The sequence below is a fragment of the Sporobolomyces salmoneus genome (genome assembly GCF_050403485.1).
Source record: "Sporobolomyces salmoneus JCM6883 DNA, S_salmoneus_JCM6883_v1_ctg19, whole genome shotgun sequence".
In the NCBI taxonomy this organism is placed as follows: domain Eukaryota; kingdom Fungi; phylum Basidiomycota; class Microbotryomycetes; order Sporidiobolales; family Sporidiobolaceae; genus Sporobolomyces; species Sporobolomyces salmoneus.
Genome location: NW_027481144.1, coordinates 27,681 through 43,901, shown reverse-complemented (window position 1 = coordinate 43,901; position 16,221 = coordinate 27,681). Strand labels below are relative to the sequence as shown.

Here is a 16,221-nt window from a genome sequence, read left to right as displayed (position 1 = left end):
ACGAAAGAGAGTCTCAAGGCCCTCTTCTCGCTGGATCTCGAATGTTTCGGTCGCACTAATTTGCCTGAAGTTTCTCGCTATCAACGGATCCGGGACTGAGTCTACAAGTTCTTGTTGCTTCCTCCGCGTACATGTCCGCCTGCAACGCTCATCAACGAGCTTTCGTGACTTGGAGAGGTGGAGGTGGAGGACGGGGTCGAAGAGATCGAAAATGCAGAAGGAAAGAGGCTGAAGATAGTTGACTTCGAGAGAAGTAAGAATTGGGCCTGTCGATGAATGTTAGCAAAGGGTAGATGGTAAGATGTAGCAAGCAACCGGCGTGGTAAAGCGGAAGAAGCGGATTGAATCCTCGACTTGTGGAAGTCTCGACTGGCAATCTTCGGTCCAAAGGTCGGCATCGACGAGGGCGTCTCACGAAGGCGCTCCTCCTCCTCCAGCAGTCGCCGTAGCTCCACCTCGTCCCCTCCCTCCCCTTCCTCCTCTCGGGTTCCCTCCTCCGCCTCTCCCATTTCCCCGACCTCTTCCTCTCCCTCTCTGACCTTGCCCAGCTGCTTCGTTCAAAGCCGCTCCGATCGCTGCTCCAACTTGTCTCTTTTGTCCTGCGACATCCGCTTTCGGTCCTTGAGGGATTTGACCTGAAGACGAAGAAGGGGTGTGCGGTTTAAGCAACGCGGGAGGCATGGAAGGGATATTGACAGAGGGGGGTTGAGAGGAAGAAGGAGCTCCTGGTTGTCGTTTGAGAATCATTGGTGGAGCTTTAGCAGGAGTTGACGGTTGAATAGAAGGATTCGCGCCTCCTCCTCCAGAACTTGAACCGGTGCGAGAAGCTTGTTGCTGATGTTGACGTTGTAGTTGTTGACGAACTAGTTGAGCTTGTTGAGCTTTCGCAGCTGCAGCAGCTTGTTGTTGGGCTCCGACCGAACCAGGAGGATAAACGATTCCAGGCGGTTCCCTCGCTTTCGGATTTCGAGGAGTTCCGGATCCAGAGGCAGTACGACTCGGATTCTTCGATCCAGCGCCAACGGGCGGAACTGGTGTCCCGCTTCGACTGCCTTCTTTCGATTTCCCTCCTCCTCCTCCTTTCCCATTCTTCTTTTCCTTTCCGTTCTTCTTCCCGTTCTTTCCGCCTCCTGTGCCTTCTTTCCCTTCTTTCGAAGCAGCTTTCGCTTTCTTGTTAGCGGCCGATGCTGCTTTGCGAGTCGCGAGAGCTGCAGCTTTTTGCGCTCGGAGATGTTCGAGTAATGGAGTGGATTTCGGATCTTGCACGGGAGCTAGACACAACGAGAGGATAAAAGAGTCAATAGATTTTCAAGGATGGCTGAGAGAGAAAGGGTAACTGACCTGCTTCTGCTGGAGTATCGTTTGGATCAGGAGGAGCATTTAAAGCGGCTTCGAACGCCAAGAAAGCGGGATCTGATTCGAGACGACATGGTCAGCTCTCGTAGGTGAACTCCGAATTGCAGTCTAGCTGACCTTGATCGATAGTGCCTTGCCTCGGATCGGGTTTCGAAGGTGCAGTCGGCATTCTCTGATAAGGCGCGAATTCAACTACGGCTTGATTGATAGTACCTACGTATTGACAGGGTATGTCAGTACGTTAAGGGGACGAGCTCCACGAAGGGACAGGATAGCGAACTGACCAGTTTTGTCCTTGAAAGTCCATCCGTCGTACCCTCTGTGGAAGGCGACGAGAGCTTCGGGAGTTTTGAATGTGATATAAGCTCTCGAATAGATCGAGTCCTTGTCTTTCCCTCTGCAGCGATGACTCTCAAGGATAAGCTCCTCGCGAGACTGACCATTAGAGACGAGAATCAACTCACGGCTTCCGAACAATCCCCTGTTTGAATTCGCTCCATGCCACCGAACGACTTTCTTTGTCCTCTTCGGCACCCTGGCCATCTTGCTGTGCTTCTCCTCGTTGAACCCAGGGCTCGACCGTCTTCCAAAATACGGCAGGAGGTAAGTCGGGAGGTAATCGTCGGACAACCACCTTGAGCCGCTGATTCGATTGCGATGACTTGGATCTACCCGGAGCCATCGAGGAGTCGTAACGTCGAATCGAAGATGAGATGGAGAAGGGAAACAACGATTCTCATCTCTTCTTCCCGATCTCTTCACTACGATTCGCTCAAAGAGATGAAAGATTCGCTTAGGTTACTCCTAACGCCTGCACGAGACAATGTCGTACGTTCTGCCTCTTCTCCGAGACGTCTGTCGCAGCTAATCTTACCTCTCCTCTCCCCTAGGTCGACCGGCTATCTTCCCTTCCCCCGGAACTCCTCGATGAGATCTTCCTCCTAGCATATCCTGGCATGGAGAACGAATCGGAGTATTACTACGTCCATCCACAACCGATCTCGAAGAAGCTACTTCCTTTCACCCGAAATTGCCTGTTCAATCGACTACTTTTAGAGCATCCGGATCAGCTCGATCAACTCGTTTCACTACTCTCTCAACGGCAAGACCTCGCAAGCAAAGTCAAGAGCCTCGATTTGAGGATTGCCGGTTGCGTTGACCCCGAGGAAGGACCTCAGGGGACCGTCGCTCGCAAGATCCGTCGGTTGCTCCGCCTCGTTCCCGACTTGAAGACATTCCGTCAAGACGCATGGATGGACGACATTGCGATCTGCAATCTCTTCGCCCCGGTTCCACTATTGAATCTTACGAAAGTCTCGCTACGTCTACCGAGGATAGGAACAACCGTTTTCGACCTGGACGATTTCGACTGGATCGCAGCACTTCCGAACTTGAGCGAGTTGGGGATCAAGGAGTGGGATCTCGTGTCGGAATGCATTAGTCCCGAGGGAACGGTGCTCCCGATCAAGAAACTCTCTATCGAAGGTTCCGGGACTACGTGTACGTCCGTCTTGATCAATGCCTGTCCTCGACTACTCCACCTCCACCTAGTGGCAGATCGATACGCGCCAGACGGAGGAGGTTTCGAGGCGTTACTTCCCCTCCTTCCTGATCGACTCGAGACCCTTTCCCTCTGCGAGCCCGACAGGGCCGAGTTCCTTCCCGAAGATCAAATCAACCGAGAACTTCGCCGGTTCACTCGTCTCCACACCCTCGAACTCGTCAACTCGAACTTTTCCTGCAACATCGACAGAACGCTTGCTCGACTTCGCGAACTTCGAACAATTACGCTCGCCGGGCCTCAACTCGACATCGGGAGACTTCAAAGACTCGTCAAGGGGTCTCAGGCTCTCCCATATCTACATCGAATCGTCTTGAAGAAGTCAACTCTTACGGAGCCCCAGTCGCCTGGAGACAACGCCGAAAGCGAAGACGACAACTTTGACATACCGGGGGATGGCAACTGTTTCGACCAACTCGCAGAGGCCTGTGCACAGAAAGGCGTCGCTCTCGAGGGCTTAGAGTTGGTTAGGGAAGCGTGCGATGCGGCGTTGCGATTTTACGAACCCGAATTTCGCGAGGACGAGTGGCGATATGGACGACCTCAGGCGGATCCGACCACCCCTTCTGATTATACGGACTATCTCACCGTATCCGAATATCGAACCGACCTGCATCGCTACCATTTTTTCGAGGTGAGTCTTCGGCCACGATGATCAGATTTCTCCTCCCTTCTCCCAGCATTCGCTCTGACAAATTCATCCGTCTCTTCTCAGTAGGATCGGGTTCAATGAACCGAAAGGAAGCGAGGAGTACCGTGGGCCAAGCTGGAAGAGTTTGAGGGTTTTTGTTTTCCCCTTTTTTTTTTCGTCAGTTTCATTGGTCGCCGTGGGTCGTTCTCTTTCAGCATCATCATATATCGTTTCTGTAGATACAGCATTCTGGCTAGGCCATTTCAAGTAATCGGTGCAGAAGTAGAGCGTATGAGAGGGTTGTCTGTAGATAAAACTTCAAAGATACAACGGATTACAAACGGAGAACAAGCCAGAAATTCAGAGATCGCCCAATCCATCGTATTGCTCAGGGCCGTCATCCATTCCGATCCCGAGGAGATATTTGTCTACATACTCCTGTCCAAACATCTCAACGCATTCGGAGAAATCTCCCGTGGTAATTCCGTGAGCGATCACACACGAGCTCGACTCGATTCCCCATTCGTCCAAGATCCCGAAAGCTTCAATCGAAGTTCCCTCGACTTTGACGCCTTGCGACCTGATCCTCTCGACAAGTTTGATGCAATCTCCCTCGTGAAGCGTTCCCTTCGGATGCTTCCCCCATCTAGGGACACTCCATCCGGGACCAGTGTGTAACGGATATTTGGCGAAATCTGGATGGAGAGTAGTTCCATCAGAGTCGAAGCAGATCCTCCATCCGGTCTTTCCCTCGACTTGATCAAAGATGAGTTTTTCGATAGAGGGGAGTCGATTCGGTCCAAGGAGCATCTCTTCGAGTTTTGAGCAATCGAGAATCGCGCCTCTTCCAAATCCGAGAGTTTTGAGCTTTGTGAGTTGTTGGAGAGAATCGATGAGATTTTCGGTAAAGGTCCCTTCGCTGAGGTAGAGGTACTCGAGGTTGACGAGACGAGGGAAGTGTTGGTCACAGGCTTTTAGATAATCATCATAGAAGTCGACAATGAGGAGAGTTAGGGAAGAAAGAGATTCGGGAAGGAGAGCGACGAGGTTCGAGTAGTCGGGATCATAATTGCCGAGAGTATCGAGAGTAAGCGACGCGAGGTTTGGGAAATTGTCAAGGAACGAAGAAGTTCTCGGAGTATCGACGAGGAAACCTTTCAAAACGAGTTCCGTGATCTTTGCGAGCTTCTGTCCTCCTTCTAGACTACAGGTGAAGGGGTTGGTGGTAGTGGTATCTGAGAATTCAAGACGGTGTAGGGAAGGGAACTCGTTCAGATGACGGTAGATTTTTGAATCGAAAGGCTTCTTCCATTCGAAGGGAATTACGAGTTTCAAGGTTTCGAGACGAGGAAGGTTCGAACGAGCGATGCGGATCGAGAGAACGAGATCAACGAGAGAGGTCGAACGCGAACCGAGTTTGAGCTCTTCGAGGTTGACGAGATTCGTAATGAAGCCTTTCGTTTGACGATCGTTCCTCGACTCTCCTTTCTCCGGATCGATCTTCTCAACCTCGAATACTTTTACCAATCTTCCCAATCCCGAGTTTCTGTCGCAAGCCTGCATGAGTTGCTGGAATTGAGAGTGGGAGGAAATTTGAATTCGGCGGAAGAGAGCTTGTCGCTGCAATGGGAGGAGCGCGCGACTGATTGGAGCACTAGGGGGTTTCGAGGTTATGTACGCATAGTCGAAGACGTCCGCGAGGAGTTCGGGAGGCAGATGAGAGAGGGAAGTTCGCTATTTTGATGAAGCAAGTTGAGTGACGCGAGAAGCTGTTGAGAGCCCTGGATACTCACTGGAGGGTTTCCAGACATCTCAACACACGTCCTGATGCTATCCGGCCGGAGACGTAATCGATTGCGGGTGAAGGAAAGGAGAGAGAGCTCTCGACAGTTCGAACAGGCTCTTGACCCTTACTCTCCTCAGTGCATGTCGCGACTTGTCTACTCTGCCCCAATCTTAGCCGCTCTATTATCGCTCATCTACGCTCGCTACTTCAACTCCTCTCCTTCAGCCAGTCTCCCTCTACCTCTCTTCAACAAAATCATGTCCCCCACTTCCGCCGACACGAAAGGAGCAGATCCTGGACAGTCGGTACTCATGGATCAGATCGTCATGTTCGGAGGTGAGTCCCCTCCGTCTCTCCGAATGATGGGATCAGACGAAGGCTGACGAGGAACGAGCGACTGTTTATCTAGATTCAATCACTCAGGGAGCCTGGGTTCCAGCTGGAACTGGATCAACAATGGCTATTGCGTATCAGAGGAAGCTGTGAGTAACTGTCAACGTGAAGAGTGCGGTGTGTCTGAGGATCCGAACTCATTTCTCTCGTTCGTCGGCCTGCAGAGATGTCATGAACCGAGGTCTTTCCGGTGAGCTAGTGTCATTGACTCAATGCACACGAAATCTCCGAAGCTGATCGCCAAGTGTCGTTCGTCGATAGGCTACAACAGTATGTTTCTTCGTCTCGAATCGAGCTTTGCGGAAACGGTCTAATCTCACGTCTTATTCGCCGTATCTCCATCTCCTTCTCCCTTCCGTTACATTGACCATGTACGTAACTACTCGCAGCTGCATGGGGTCTCCCGATCATCAAGCAGTGGTTGCCTCGCGTCGGAGAACGTCTTCCCAAGATCAAAATGCTTTTCATTTGGTTCGGTGCAAACGACGCCGCTCTTCCTACGAGCCCTCAGCATGTGAGTCACTCAATTAGTAGCTCTCGAGATGTCGCAGTTGACTGTTATTGCCGACGTGCTCAGGTCACTCTCGACGATTTCAAGAAAAACCTAGTAACGATTCTCGACCTCGTTCGATCTCCCGACTCGCCTTACTACTCTCCCTCGACGATCCCTATCCTTATCACGCCTCCTCCCGTCGACGCTGACGTTCGCAACAACGAGCTTACCTCTCGAGTTCCTCCTCGAGTGCCCGATCGAGATTCCGAGATGACCCGTCAATACGCTCAAGCGGTCAACGAAGTAGCTCAACAAGAAGGAGTACATTCGGTCGATGTGTGGACGGCAATCGACGAGAAAGCGAAAGCAGAGGGAGGGTAAATCCTGTCTCTCTTTCTTCCCTGCACCTTGATTCTCTACTGACCTCCGATCCATCGTGACAGGTTGGAGAAGTACTTGTCTGACGGTTTGCATCTGACGGGAGCGGGCTACGAGGTGGTCACCTACGGTCAGAACGAAGGCTTCAAATCTGATGGTTACTCACAGCTCGCTGACTCGGTCCTATGCGATAGAAATCGCAAAATTGATCGTCGATCAACTCCCGGAGCTCCACTGGGACAAACTACCGCAGATCTTCCCTCATTGGGAGGACTGTATCCCCGAAGCTCAAAAGTTCAAGGACTGATAGGAAAAACAAAGGACAATCTAGGTTCTTAACCAGAGTTCTTAGTCTCGAGCGGTTGTTATTGGAATAGAAATATTGTCTCCCCGTTGTACGTTGCTCGTCGAAGGAAAAAGAGAGCAAAGAGATACGAGGAAAGCGAAAGCTTCTCTCGCAATCTTGCGAAAGAACGCTTTGCTCTGTACTCCTCACTCTATCATGTCGATCTCGGCCTCTCTATCTCCCATACAAGGTTTCCACCCGACCCTGCATCTTTCAATACCGCCCTTGCCCGCCCCATCGTCATCCTGCTCCCTTTACGCGTTCATCTCCGTTCCTCCCTCCTTCATCCTAGACCGCTACCAACTCGCTCAACTCCACGCAGAAGGAAGATTAGGCTCTCAGGATGGACTGGTTGAAGTACAGCGCGAAGGGGACCTCGAGGGACCGGTATGGAGAGCTCGAGAAGCGGCAGCCTTGATTCAACTATCGAAAGACGCGGCACTTGGAACGGGAGAAGTGCAGGTCGAAGTACCGTTACATATGAGATATCAGGCACCGGTCAAACAGCGCCGGAGAAAGGAGGGTGAGCAAGGAGAGGACCGAGTGAGAGTCGAAATGAATCAACCGAGAGTGTTTTGGGCTTGTCCAGATGGTGAGCTCTCGTTACGAATCAGCTTAGAATCAGAACTGAGACGAATGAATGAGCCTGCAGCGCCTCGAGGATGTCCCCCTGCTTCACTTTCCTCCAATTTCTCCTTCCCTTCTCTCGCGAACTCGACACTTCACTACCTCGACTCTCCTACTTCATCCTGTCAACCACTGCCATCTACGTCGAATCTCAGCGTAGAACTGCCGGCGGGAATCGCATCGCATTCCGAGTTTGTCGGACCTGTGACGGTTTCGATAGTTTGGTTGGGATTCTGCTACCTTGTTTGCATCGCAGTGAGTGTTTCGAGGAGGAAAGGGACAATGTTCGCTGTAGAGTCTCGGATAGGAAACAAGGTGGAACAGGAAAAGAAGCGGAAATGAAAACCTTTCAACGCTTTTCTCAGTCCGACGAGAGCTGAACTATTCTCAGGCATCGCAAGCGAGCGCATCTACAAGGATCACTCTCGATGCTCACTCTTCTACTGCTCTCTGAACGCCGGTGGATGTGCAATTCCTCTTTCGAGGTATTTCTTGCAATACGGATTTTTCTTTCACTACCTTCCTTCCCTTCTTTGTCGAGCGTTCCTCGACTCGTCCCTCAAGCTCTATCCTATTTCCTTGATATTCACTCTACGCGTTCAGTCGTCCTGCGACTCTGCACTCCTTTCATTCACTCGACGACGTGAGAGTCGGAATCATTGTCCTTGTTGAGGTTGCTGAGGTATAAACCCTTGAGGAGGTACTGATCCAGGTGGGGGAGGCGGTCCGTCTAAACACACAGAGCGAGAGGGACAGAGTTAGCACGGAATCGAAGCAATCAAGAAAGGGAGAGCATACTCGACTCACTAGCTCCGGCTGAGTAAGGGTGATAAGGTGCGTAACGAGGAGATGGTTGAGGAGGTCCTCCAGGGCCTCCGGGGGGAGTAGGAGTGGGTTGAGGTTGCATAGAAGGGGAAGTGAACACTATCAAAACGAGAGAGAAAGTCAGGATTGATCATCGAAACGGGAGAAGAAAGATATTCGAGCGCACTATGTCCTTGTTGTTGTTGTCCAGGCGCGAATCCTCCTCCCATACTCATCGTTTGTTGCAGATGGTAAGGAGGAGGAACGAAACCCATTTGACCCGGATGAGAATGAGCGTGAGCCATATGCTGTTGCTGAGGTTGTTGTCCACCTCTCGACGAAGGGTGTCCCTGACCTTGCCCTTGACCTTGACCTTGTCCCGCGTTCGTCATTTGAGGGTACATCTGTCTCAGTCCTCCTCCTCCTCCTCCCGAAGCGGCGGCAGCGGCCATCATCGCCATTTGTTGTTGATGTTGAGGATGGACATTCATTCCCGGGTAAGGAGCCATCCCCATCGCGACTGCAGCGGCCTGAGAACCTGGAGGAGGAGGAGCTGGAGGCGCCCCAGCGGAAGGATGCATCGACATTTGTTGGTGATGAGAATGATGAGGGTGGTGAGGAGGTAAGATCGTGGGAGGAGCGGGAGAAACTGAAGGGTCAAGTCCGACAACTTGAGACATCGCAGCTTGTTGAGCTGCGATCGCGTTTTGGTACGCGGCTTGTTCGTCGGCGAGCGAGAGGGGAGTAGCTTGAGGAGGGTACATCGATCGGTAAGGTTTGCCAGTGAACGGCCAAGAGGGAACTGGGAATAAGATCGTTCAGTCACGATGTCCGCAGAGAGCAAGACTTTTGAAACACGGGACTAACCAGCTTGTGAAGGATCGGGCAAAACAGCGTTCAATCTGAAGGGCGTGAAATCTTCCTTGACGTTGAGGGAACTCGAACCAGCTCGTTTGAGGGGTTTCGTGCCGAAGAAAGGGTTCGGAGGAGACGAAGACGGTGCTGGTTGAGTCGAGCCAGACGCAGAAGGTACCGCCTGAGGTTGAGGTTTCGGAGAGGGAAGGGGAGAAGCACTGGGTACGACGGAAGGTTTGCGAGCGGTAGTCGAAGAACCAGGAGTGAAGGAAGTCGCGTTCGGGTTCGGTTTGAAGACGAAAGGAGCTGCAGTCGCACTGATCTTGCTCTTCGGAGGTTGAGGAGTCAAGTTCGAGGTACTAGCAGTAGGAGGAGCGGTAGATGGGGAAGAAGTAGTGGGAACGACTGATTCTCCTTCCTTTCCTTCTTTCGCAGCTTTTTGAGCAGCGAGTTCAGCTTGACGAGCTGCAGCTTTGGCAGGGTTGAATGGAGGAATATCGGCCAACAAGATCGACTTCTTTGCGACGGGAGATGGTCCCTTGTTTCCCGTAGAAGGAGGTTGAGCAGTCGACGACGGAGGGGCAAGTTTGGCTCCATTCGTGGCGAAAGAAGGAGGCAGTTGACGAGGAGCAGCAGCAGGAGAGACGGTAGTCGAAGATGCTTTCGTCGAAGAAGGAGTTTCGCCAGCAGGAGATTTTTTGCCGTGCATCATGTTGGCGATTTCGTCCGTGATCGGGTAAGGGTTCTGAAATCAACGAATTCGATCAGGGCTTACGCTCGTTGTAAGTGAGTCATACTCTGATAGACTCACCTTGAAGCTCTGACTGAATTGAACCAAGCTCCTTAACCTGCTGTCCTTCTCTGCCTTCGCTTGTTGCTGAAGTAAAGCCGCTTTCTTCTTTTCCAAACGTTCCTTCTCCTCTCGAACGAAATCTCTGAAAGTCTCGTCGACAGGAGGATGGGGTTTCGAGGGAGTAGGAAGAGGAGCGGTAGCGTTCGCGGGAGAATTTGCTGAACCTGGGATACGAACGGTCGGAGGGATTCGAGAAAGGGTAGGAGGATTTGCAGAGAGCGCCGCAGGTCGAGAAGAAGGGGCAGGAGGAGTTGAGTTGCCATTCGTTGCTGCAGGGGGATTAGGCGAAGTTGCGCCTCCAAGTCGGGCGAGAGCAGCTTTTCGAGCTCCGGGAGGAACGTAGGCTCCAGGATTTCGTTGTACCGCACCGTATCTGCCACGAAGCAGTCAGTACGTAGGACGAATACGAGTAGAGAAGACTCTCGCTCACCGATCTTCCTCATTGGTATCGCCATCATCGACTTGTTCTCCTCTTTCCTCTGCCATGTGAGCGTTCGAAGCGAGACCCGAAGTACCCTGTAGCCGAACTTGTCAGTGAGTGAAGAACAAGATGTGGGTTGAGAGGCTCACCTTGAGAATCTCTTTCTCGAGTTGAGCAGCTCTTGCTTCTCGATCCTTGAAATCCTTCGTGTTCCGATCGAGTTTCGTCGTGTAAATCTCCTCGTCGTAATCAGTCTTGAGTCCGTACATTCGTTCGTTCACAGCGAATTGATCCCATGCTCCGCCTCCTCCTCCTCCTCCCCCTCCTCGTCTGCCATTTGTCGATTTTGAGAAATCATCGTCGAGAGACAATCCTCCGATTCCGTTTGCCGCCGAGTCCTCGATTCCACCTGCTCCCCAACCTTCTGCTCCAGATGACCAAGCTTGAAGATCGCGTTCTCGCGGTCGGGAAGGAGGAGGGAGACCCGAAATGTCGGTATCGGTTCGGAACGAATCTTTGTTTGCTCCAGCGGTTGAAGAAGATAACGACGAGGACGAGGTCGAAGGGTCGAGTACGACGTCGCTCGCTTCTACTTCGACGAGGTCCCGCGCGTTGATGATGAGGGAGGATTTCGGTGTCGAATCTTGGTTGTTGGAGAGATAGACGGCTTGACGAAGCGAGATTGAAACTTCTCCATCGGTCGTAGCTGCACTAAGGATCCCTTGTACTCGTACCCCCCCTTTCAAAGTAGCTACGACGGATTGTCCCTGAACAGAGAGAGAACGTGAGTGATGACATGTTGAGAAAGGTTCCGACTTTCCCTCACTCTAGAGAGCGCGGGCGCGTCAAGAGATGAAAGTAGAGCTCACGACTAGGACTAGGAGGAGTAAACAAAGTCGATCATGAGCGTGTTTCGAAGAGGATATCCCGTTCGAAGCGATTCCGGGGGAGGGAGATGGAGATGAAGTGGAAGTGGAAGGACGGGCTCCTGCTGGTCGCCTAGGCACGTTCCGATAATTCGTTAGTGTTCATTAAGAAGCGCGTTCGATTCCCTAGACTCACTTGGCGGCCATCCTGAGGTGAAGAGAAATAGGAAGGGAGGGTAAGGTTCGAGATCAATAGAGCAGTGCGAATTACAGAAGGGTTCATCTCTTCCACTCTTCGTATCGCTCACTCGACTTGCTCGACCCAGAACTCCATTATGTCTGCTGAACCTCGCCGTAGAGAAAACGAATCGGACGACGAACGACCCTCTGGCCTGGAATCTTCTTCTTCCGCCCCTCTCTCATCAACAACAACCAACAACCCTTCAACGACTACCGGTGGAGGAGACGATGACGCTGAAGCAGCAGAGATCGCAGCGATGAAGGCACGAGTGGCAGAGATGGAGGCTGAAGCAGCGAAATTGAGGGAATTGACTGCCGCGAGTGAGGCAGCTCAGGCTTCTGCGAACGGTGGAGGACAAGAGGGAGATGTAGCAATGTCGGATGAGGATCGAGAAGCGACGGATCAAAGGAGTGTCTACGTTGGAAATGTAAGATCCTCTCGTTCCCTCTCTCTCTTTCCGCATGAGAGACTCATTCCGTCATCGCGTTGTAGGTCGATTATGCTGCCACTCCCGAAGAAATCCAACAACATTTCGCTTCATGTGGAACGATCAACCGAGTCACGATTCTCTTTGACAAGTTCACGGGTCCGAAAGGGTCAGTTTTCCTTTTTCACCTACACGCTTCGATCCTGAACTGAACCCTTTTGCATGCGTGATAGATACGCTTACGTAGAGTTTGCCGAACCTTCACTAGTAGCAAACGCTGTGCTGTTGAACGAATCAATGTTCCGTGGTCGACTGCTCAAGGTAACGCCGAAACGAACGAATCTGCCTGGAATGTCGGCTCGTGGACGCGGCCGAGGGAGAGGACGAGGAGGTTACCGTGGAGGATACCAAGGCGTGAGCTCCGACTTTCCTGGGCTCGCTCGTCGGACGAGGTTGGCTGACATCTCTTTCTCTCGCAAATATCTAGAACGGTGGATTCTCGCCGTATCAAAGAGGACGAGGTGGATTCAGGGGACGTGGACGAGGAACGTGGTAGATTGTCTCGAGCCACTCCTATCCTGTGTACTTTTCCCCATCCTCTCTCGCTGTTTACTAGTTTTTCCGCTTCCGCAAAAAAAATCCGATCGAGCTGCTCGACGACCTGTATATTCTATACCATCTAGATTTGATCTCACCAGAACATATTCGTTCGAGTCAGAGAGGCAACTAGTGATCGAAGCGATGCGAAGAGACTGTTTCGATGTATCTGGATTCCAGCTTACTCATATGACAGTCGGAGTGCCTCTCCCTCCTTGTCCACTGCCACTCCGGCTACTAGCCTCTGCATGTTGTCGCTCCCTTTGTTGATTCCTCTCCCGTCGAATAGCCAGTCCTAACAGGATCTTGTTGATCGTAGCCCGTTTGATGAACTGTTCCCTCGCGAGGGTTCGAACGCGCTAGAGAGGGCCAGGGCGTGTCAGTCTTCGCTCGAACGCACAAGAGGAGGGAAGAGCTCACTTTGAGAAATTGATCGAGATCGATGTTCGCTGTACCGCTGTTGAGACCTCTACCGAGAGCATAGATGGTGTCCTCAAGGGCTGAATCATCCGCTACGAGATCCAGTAACCTGTTCATCGCCGTCTCAGCTTTCTCGTCAGGATAGGAAGAGTGTAGAAGGGGGAGAGAAACGCACTGAGTGTAAACCACGGTACTTCCGCAAACGATCTCATCTACGTCGACTCCTTCTCCTCTCCTTTCGTATTCTCCCATTCGCTTCTCCCCTTCCTCGACGACTTCCTGGTATCGATTCCTCACGTTGAGACAAACGTCTCGAACAGCTCGTAATCGAGCCATCTCGTCCTCAATCGCAGGGACCGCTTTTAACAGATCCGAATGCATCAACGAGAGAGGTTCGAGATGGTTCTGGGTTGTTTCGGAGTGAAGTGTCGAGAGAGTCGAGGATAGTTTCGAATGGAGACGAGTTCGAAGCGCGAGGAGAGCTGGGTTGGGCGGGATCGGAGGAGGAGCTTGCGATTTCGAGGCAGTGGAGCGTGCAGGTCTCGAAGCTCCCTGGATTGACGCGGACGTTGGAGAAGTCGGAACGTTGACAGATGTGGGAGATTCGAGATCTTCGCCGGCGTCTAGAATGTTGACCGAGGCAGAGGCAGTCGACGAGGAAGGAGGAGGAGGAAAGGGTTTTCGGATCGGGTTTCGCATAACTTGTCGAGGTACTGGAGCTGGTGATTGAGCGTAGCTGACGGGAGGAGGTAGACGAGAAGTTGGCGGGGTCGGGGCGGCAGAGTAGTAGGAAGAAGAAATTTGTGAAGCCGAGTCGAATGAGGGGGGAACGTATCGACCACTGCGAGGTTCGACGGTAGGTTCGAATACAGCTGAAGGAGGTCGAGGAGGATGCGGAATTCGATTGTCGGAAGGGAGAGTCGCAGGTTGATAAGGTTCGTAAGCTGGATTCGCTCGTCTCTCCCTGCCTAATGACAACCTTTCCGTTCCCGATGATATCGACTCTGCTCTGCGCGAATGGTCGTTCTCATCTCTAGTAACCGAGATAGAGGTCGACGAGAGCGCTGGAGGCATATACGAGCCATATTCAGCGTCGTATTCGCTCATTGAAGCTACACTCGCTCCCGACGAAGAGTGAGGATATGTCCGTTGCGAGGGATGTGCGATCTGTGGCGAACGGCCGTCGCTTGTAGGAGGTAGAGGAGGTCGAATTGTCGGAGGGAGGGAATTCGCGGGAGAATAAGGTTGTACAGTTGGAGGTTGCATCGACGGTGGTCGCATTCGAGCTTGTTGTGATCGAGCGGGAGGCGGGGAAGGAGGTCTGATGGTAGAAGGACTCGGCGAATATGGTCGATTCGAATCTGCGTATTCGCGACTGAAACGATTCGAAGGGTGTGACTCGAATGAATCCGACCGTTGATGCACAGCTAGTCTCGGATCGTACTGAGATTGACCTCGGGGAGAAGGGATCGAGTTCGAAGGGGGAACGCCGACAGAAGAAGGCGCAGGAGAAAACGCTCGAACAGTCGAAGCGGTCGGAGAGGGGGGTCGAGGCGGCAGGTGTCCTTGAGGTCGAGAAGTGGTTGCTTCGGGGCGGTCTCGAGCGATGCCAGGAGAAGGGCGAGGTGGAGAGAAAGTGCCAGGGAAGGGAAGAGGAGGAGGAGGCGAGGAGAATCGTCTGCTCGGGTCGTCGGGATGAGGCGCGGCGATAGGAGGTCCGAGTGGAGGGTTAGAGGATCCTTGTTGTGCTGGGCCTTGAGGAGGAAGGGGAGGTTGCGGAGCTTCTCGAGAGAACGCAGCTGGATGAGGAGGAAGACGAGTCTCACTCGAGCTGAATGCAGCGGGTGTTGCGGATCGTTGGGGTATACTGTAAGGCGGTATCGAATTGGTAGCTGCAGGTGGCGGTCGATAGCCGGGAGGTGGACCAGGGGGAAGCGTCTGTTTTCATCGCGAGAAAAGACAAACTCGTCAAGTAAACGGAAAACTGTCGCGGGTCAGGAATAGCTTGGACTTACCGAAGAGCTATTTATCATCGCAGAGCCGGGAGGTAGTGGTGGCCGTGGAGGAAGTCCATTCGTCGTAACCGGATTAGTGAAACTAGGAGGTCTCCTCAAAGTTTCCGCCGCTGAAACAGATGCGGGTCGTCCATTCACGACAGACTGATCAGGTAGCGGTGGCCGAGGTGGAGGCGGTCGAACGGCTGAACCGTCAGCTGAATGCGTTGCGGGAGAGCCAGTAGGAAGCGGAGGTCGGGGTGGAATCGCTTGAATCGCAGGAGAGGTCGACGAGGAAGAAGCTACGGGTATTGTCTGCGATACCGCTGGAGGTGAAGGACGAGCTGGAGCTGGAGCTTTTGGCTGAATCGTCGTGACTGGATAGCGGGCGGAAAAGATTGGAATCAATTCCTCGATGAGCGATAACAACGAGCACCCCTGCAGATATAACATGGAGTGAGCCTTCGTGCCGTCTTATGCGTTCTTGCATGACTCACCTCTGATTTCCTCGACCATTGCTCGAGGTACTGCACGTTAACTCGACCTCCCGCATCGACGTTTTTCCCTTTCCGAACCGCCAAAGTTTCGCTCGGGAGGATAAATACGATTGGAGGGGTCGAGGGGTAGTCGAGAGGTAGCCAGAAGACAATCGGACAATGGTAGACGTTCGTTTGGATCGGAATAGGGAGAACTCCAGTCAAGGAGAGAAGTAATTCAACTCTTCCATCGTCGTAAGCTGTAATTTTGAAGCGTTAGTAAGGCCGGGGCTAGCAGGATCGTACAGATGAGGTTACTGACTGAAATCACTCTGTTCTGGATTGAGTAGACCAGCGAAGCGATCAACGACGGCAAGGACTTGGACGACAGTTTCGTCTCGTCGAGGGTACTAGACAGAAGCTCGTCAGCTCAGTTCCGGATCAGGTGAGCTTATCGATGGCTTACATGTCTCGTCAAGGACCTGATCGTTCGTTCCATCTCTTCTCAAGCACTCGGTTCCCCTCAAACTCTTGATTGATGACGAGAATCTCTCGCTGTCCTGCTGGGCTTTCGGGCGTTATCAAATCGGCTTTAGCTCTGTGTTCAGGTTCTGCTCTGGTTCAGGCGAACGGATCGAGCTGGATCTAGTCGGAGACACTCAGCGGTGAGTGGGAAACGACAAAAATCATCAGCCT

General features: G+C 52.5%; 8 protein-coding genes across 8 annotated transcripts; 4 read left to right on the top strand and 4 right to left on the bottom strand.

Annotated features, from left to right (window-relative positions):
• Positions 1-411: 411 nt before the first annotated feature.
• Positions 412-2,038, bottom strand: JCM6883_002003 (uncharacterized protein; the record flags this gene model as incomplete). The annotated part of the gene is made up of 5 exons (XM_076631682.1): positions 412-1,271; positions 1,342-1,413; positions 1,474-1,569; positions 1,641-1,753; positions 1,821-2,038. 5 exons carry the CDS (start codon positions 2,036-2,038, stop codon positions 412-414), a joined length of 1,359 nt encoding a protein of 452 aa, XP_076488253.1.
• Positions 2,039-2,136: 98 nt separating this feature from the next.
• On the top strand, positions 2,137-3,650 carry JCM6883_002002 (uncharacterized protein; the record flags this gene model as incomplete). The annotated part of the gene is made up of 3 exons (XM_076631681.1): positions 2,137-2,184; positions 2,247-3,551; positions 3,636-3,650. The coding sequence occupies 3 exons, from the start codon at positions 2,137-2,139 to the stop codon at positions 3,648-3,650; spliced, it is 1,368 nt and encodes a 455-aa protein (XP_076488252.1).
• Positions 3,651-3,908: 258 nt separating this feature from the next.
• Positions 3,909-5,359, bottom strand: JCM6883_002001 (uncharacterized protein; the record flags this gene model as incomplete). Its single annotated transcript, XM_076631680.1, has 2 exons — positions 3,909-5,282; positions 5,342-5,359. 2 exons carry the CDS (start codon positions 5,357-5,359, stop codon positions 3,909-3,911), a joined length of 1,392 nt encoding a protein of 463 aa, XP_076488251.1.
• A 115-nt stretch (positions 5,360-5,474) lies between these two features.
• Positions 5,475-6,905, top strand: JCM6883_002000 (SGNH/GDSL hydrolase family protein; the record flags this gene model as incomplete). Its single annotated transcript, XM_076631679.1, has 8 exons — positions 5,475-5,670; positions 5,744-5,816; positions 5,892-5,917; positions 5,989-5,997; positions 6,117-6,241; positions 6,305-6,597; positions 6,664-6,728; positions 6,793-6,905. 8 exons carry the CDS (start codon positions 5,475-5,477, stop codon positions 6,903-6,905), a joined length of 900 nt encoding a protein of 299 aa, XP_076488250.1.
• A 195-nt stretch (positions 6,906-7,100) lies between these two features.
• Positions 7,101-7,913, top strand: JCM6883_001999 (PIG-X/PBN1 family protein; the record flags this gene model as incomplete). The annotated part of the gene is made up of 2 exons (XM_076631678.1): positions 7,101-7,536; positions 7,597-7,913. The coding sequence occupies 2 exons, from the start codon at positions 7,101-7,103 to the stop codon at positions 7,911-7,913; spliced, it is 753 nt and encodes a 250-aa protein (XP_076488249.1).
• Positions 7,914-8,227: 314 nt separating this feature from the next.
• PBP1 (Pbp1p) lies at positions 8,228-11,577 on the bottom strand (the record flags this gene model as incomplete). Its single annotated transcript, XM_076631677.1, has 9 exons — positions 8,228-8,301; positions 8,379-8,495; positions 8,563-9,177; positions 9,243-9,975; positions 10,042-10,456; positions 10,514-10,599; positions 10,654-11,271; positions 11,374-11,503; positions 11,567-11,577. The coding sequence occupies 9 exons, from the start codon at positions 11,575-11,577 to the stop codon at positions 8,228-8,230; spliced, it is 2,799 nt and encodes a 932-aa protein (XP_076488248.1).
• Positions 11,578-11,705: 128 nt separating this feature from the next.
• On the top strand, positions 11,706-12,594 carry JCM6883_001997 (polyadenylate-binding protein; the record flags this gene model as incomplete). Its single annotated transcript, XM_076631676.1, has 4 exons — positions 11,706-12,038; positions 12,104-12,207; positions 12,272-12,452; positions 12,526-12,594. The coding sequence occupies 4 exons, from the start codon at positions 11,706-11,708 to the stop codon at positions 12,592-12,594; spliced, it is 687 nt and encodes a 228-aa protein (XP_076488247.1).
• Positions 12,595-12,820: 226 nt separating this feature from the next.
• Positions 12,821-16,024, bottom strand: JCM6883_001996 (uncharacterized protein; the record flags this gene model as incomplete). The annotated part of the gene is made up of 7 exons (XM_076631675.1): positions 12,821-12,994; positions 13,056-13,164; positions 13,231-14,993; positions 15,071-15,487; positions 15,547-15,785; positions 15,848-15,935; positions 15,992-16,024. 7 exons carry the CDS (start codon positions 16,022-16,024, stop codon positions 12,821-12,823), a joined length of 2,823 nt encoding a protein of 940 aa, XP_076488246.1.
• Positions 16,025-16,221: the final 197 nt, after the last annotated feature.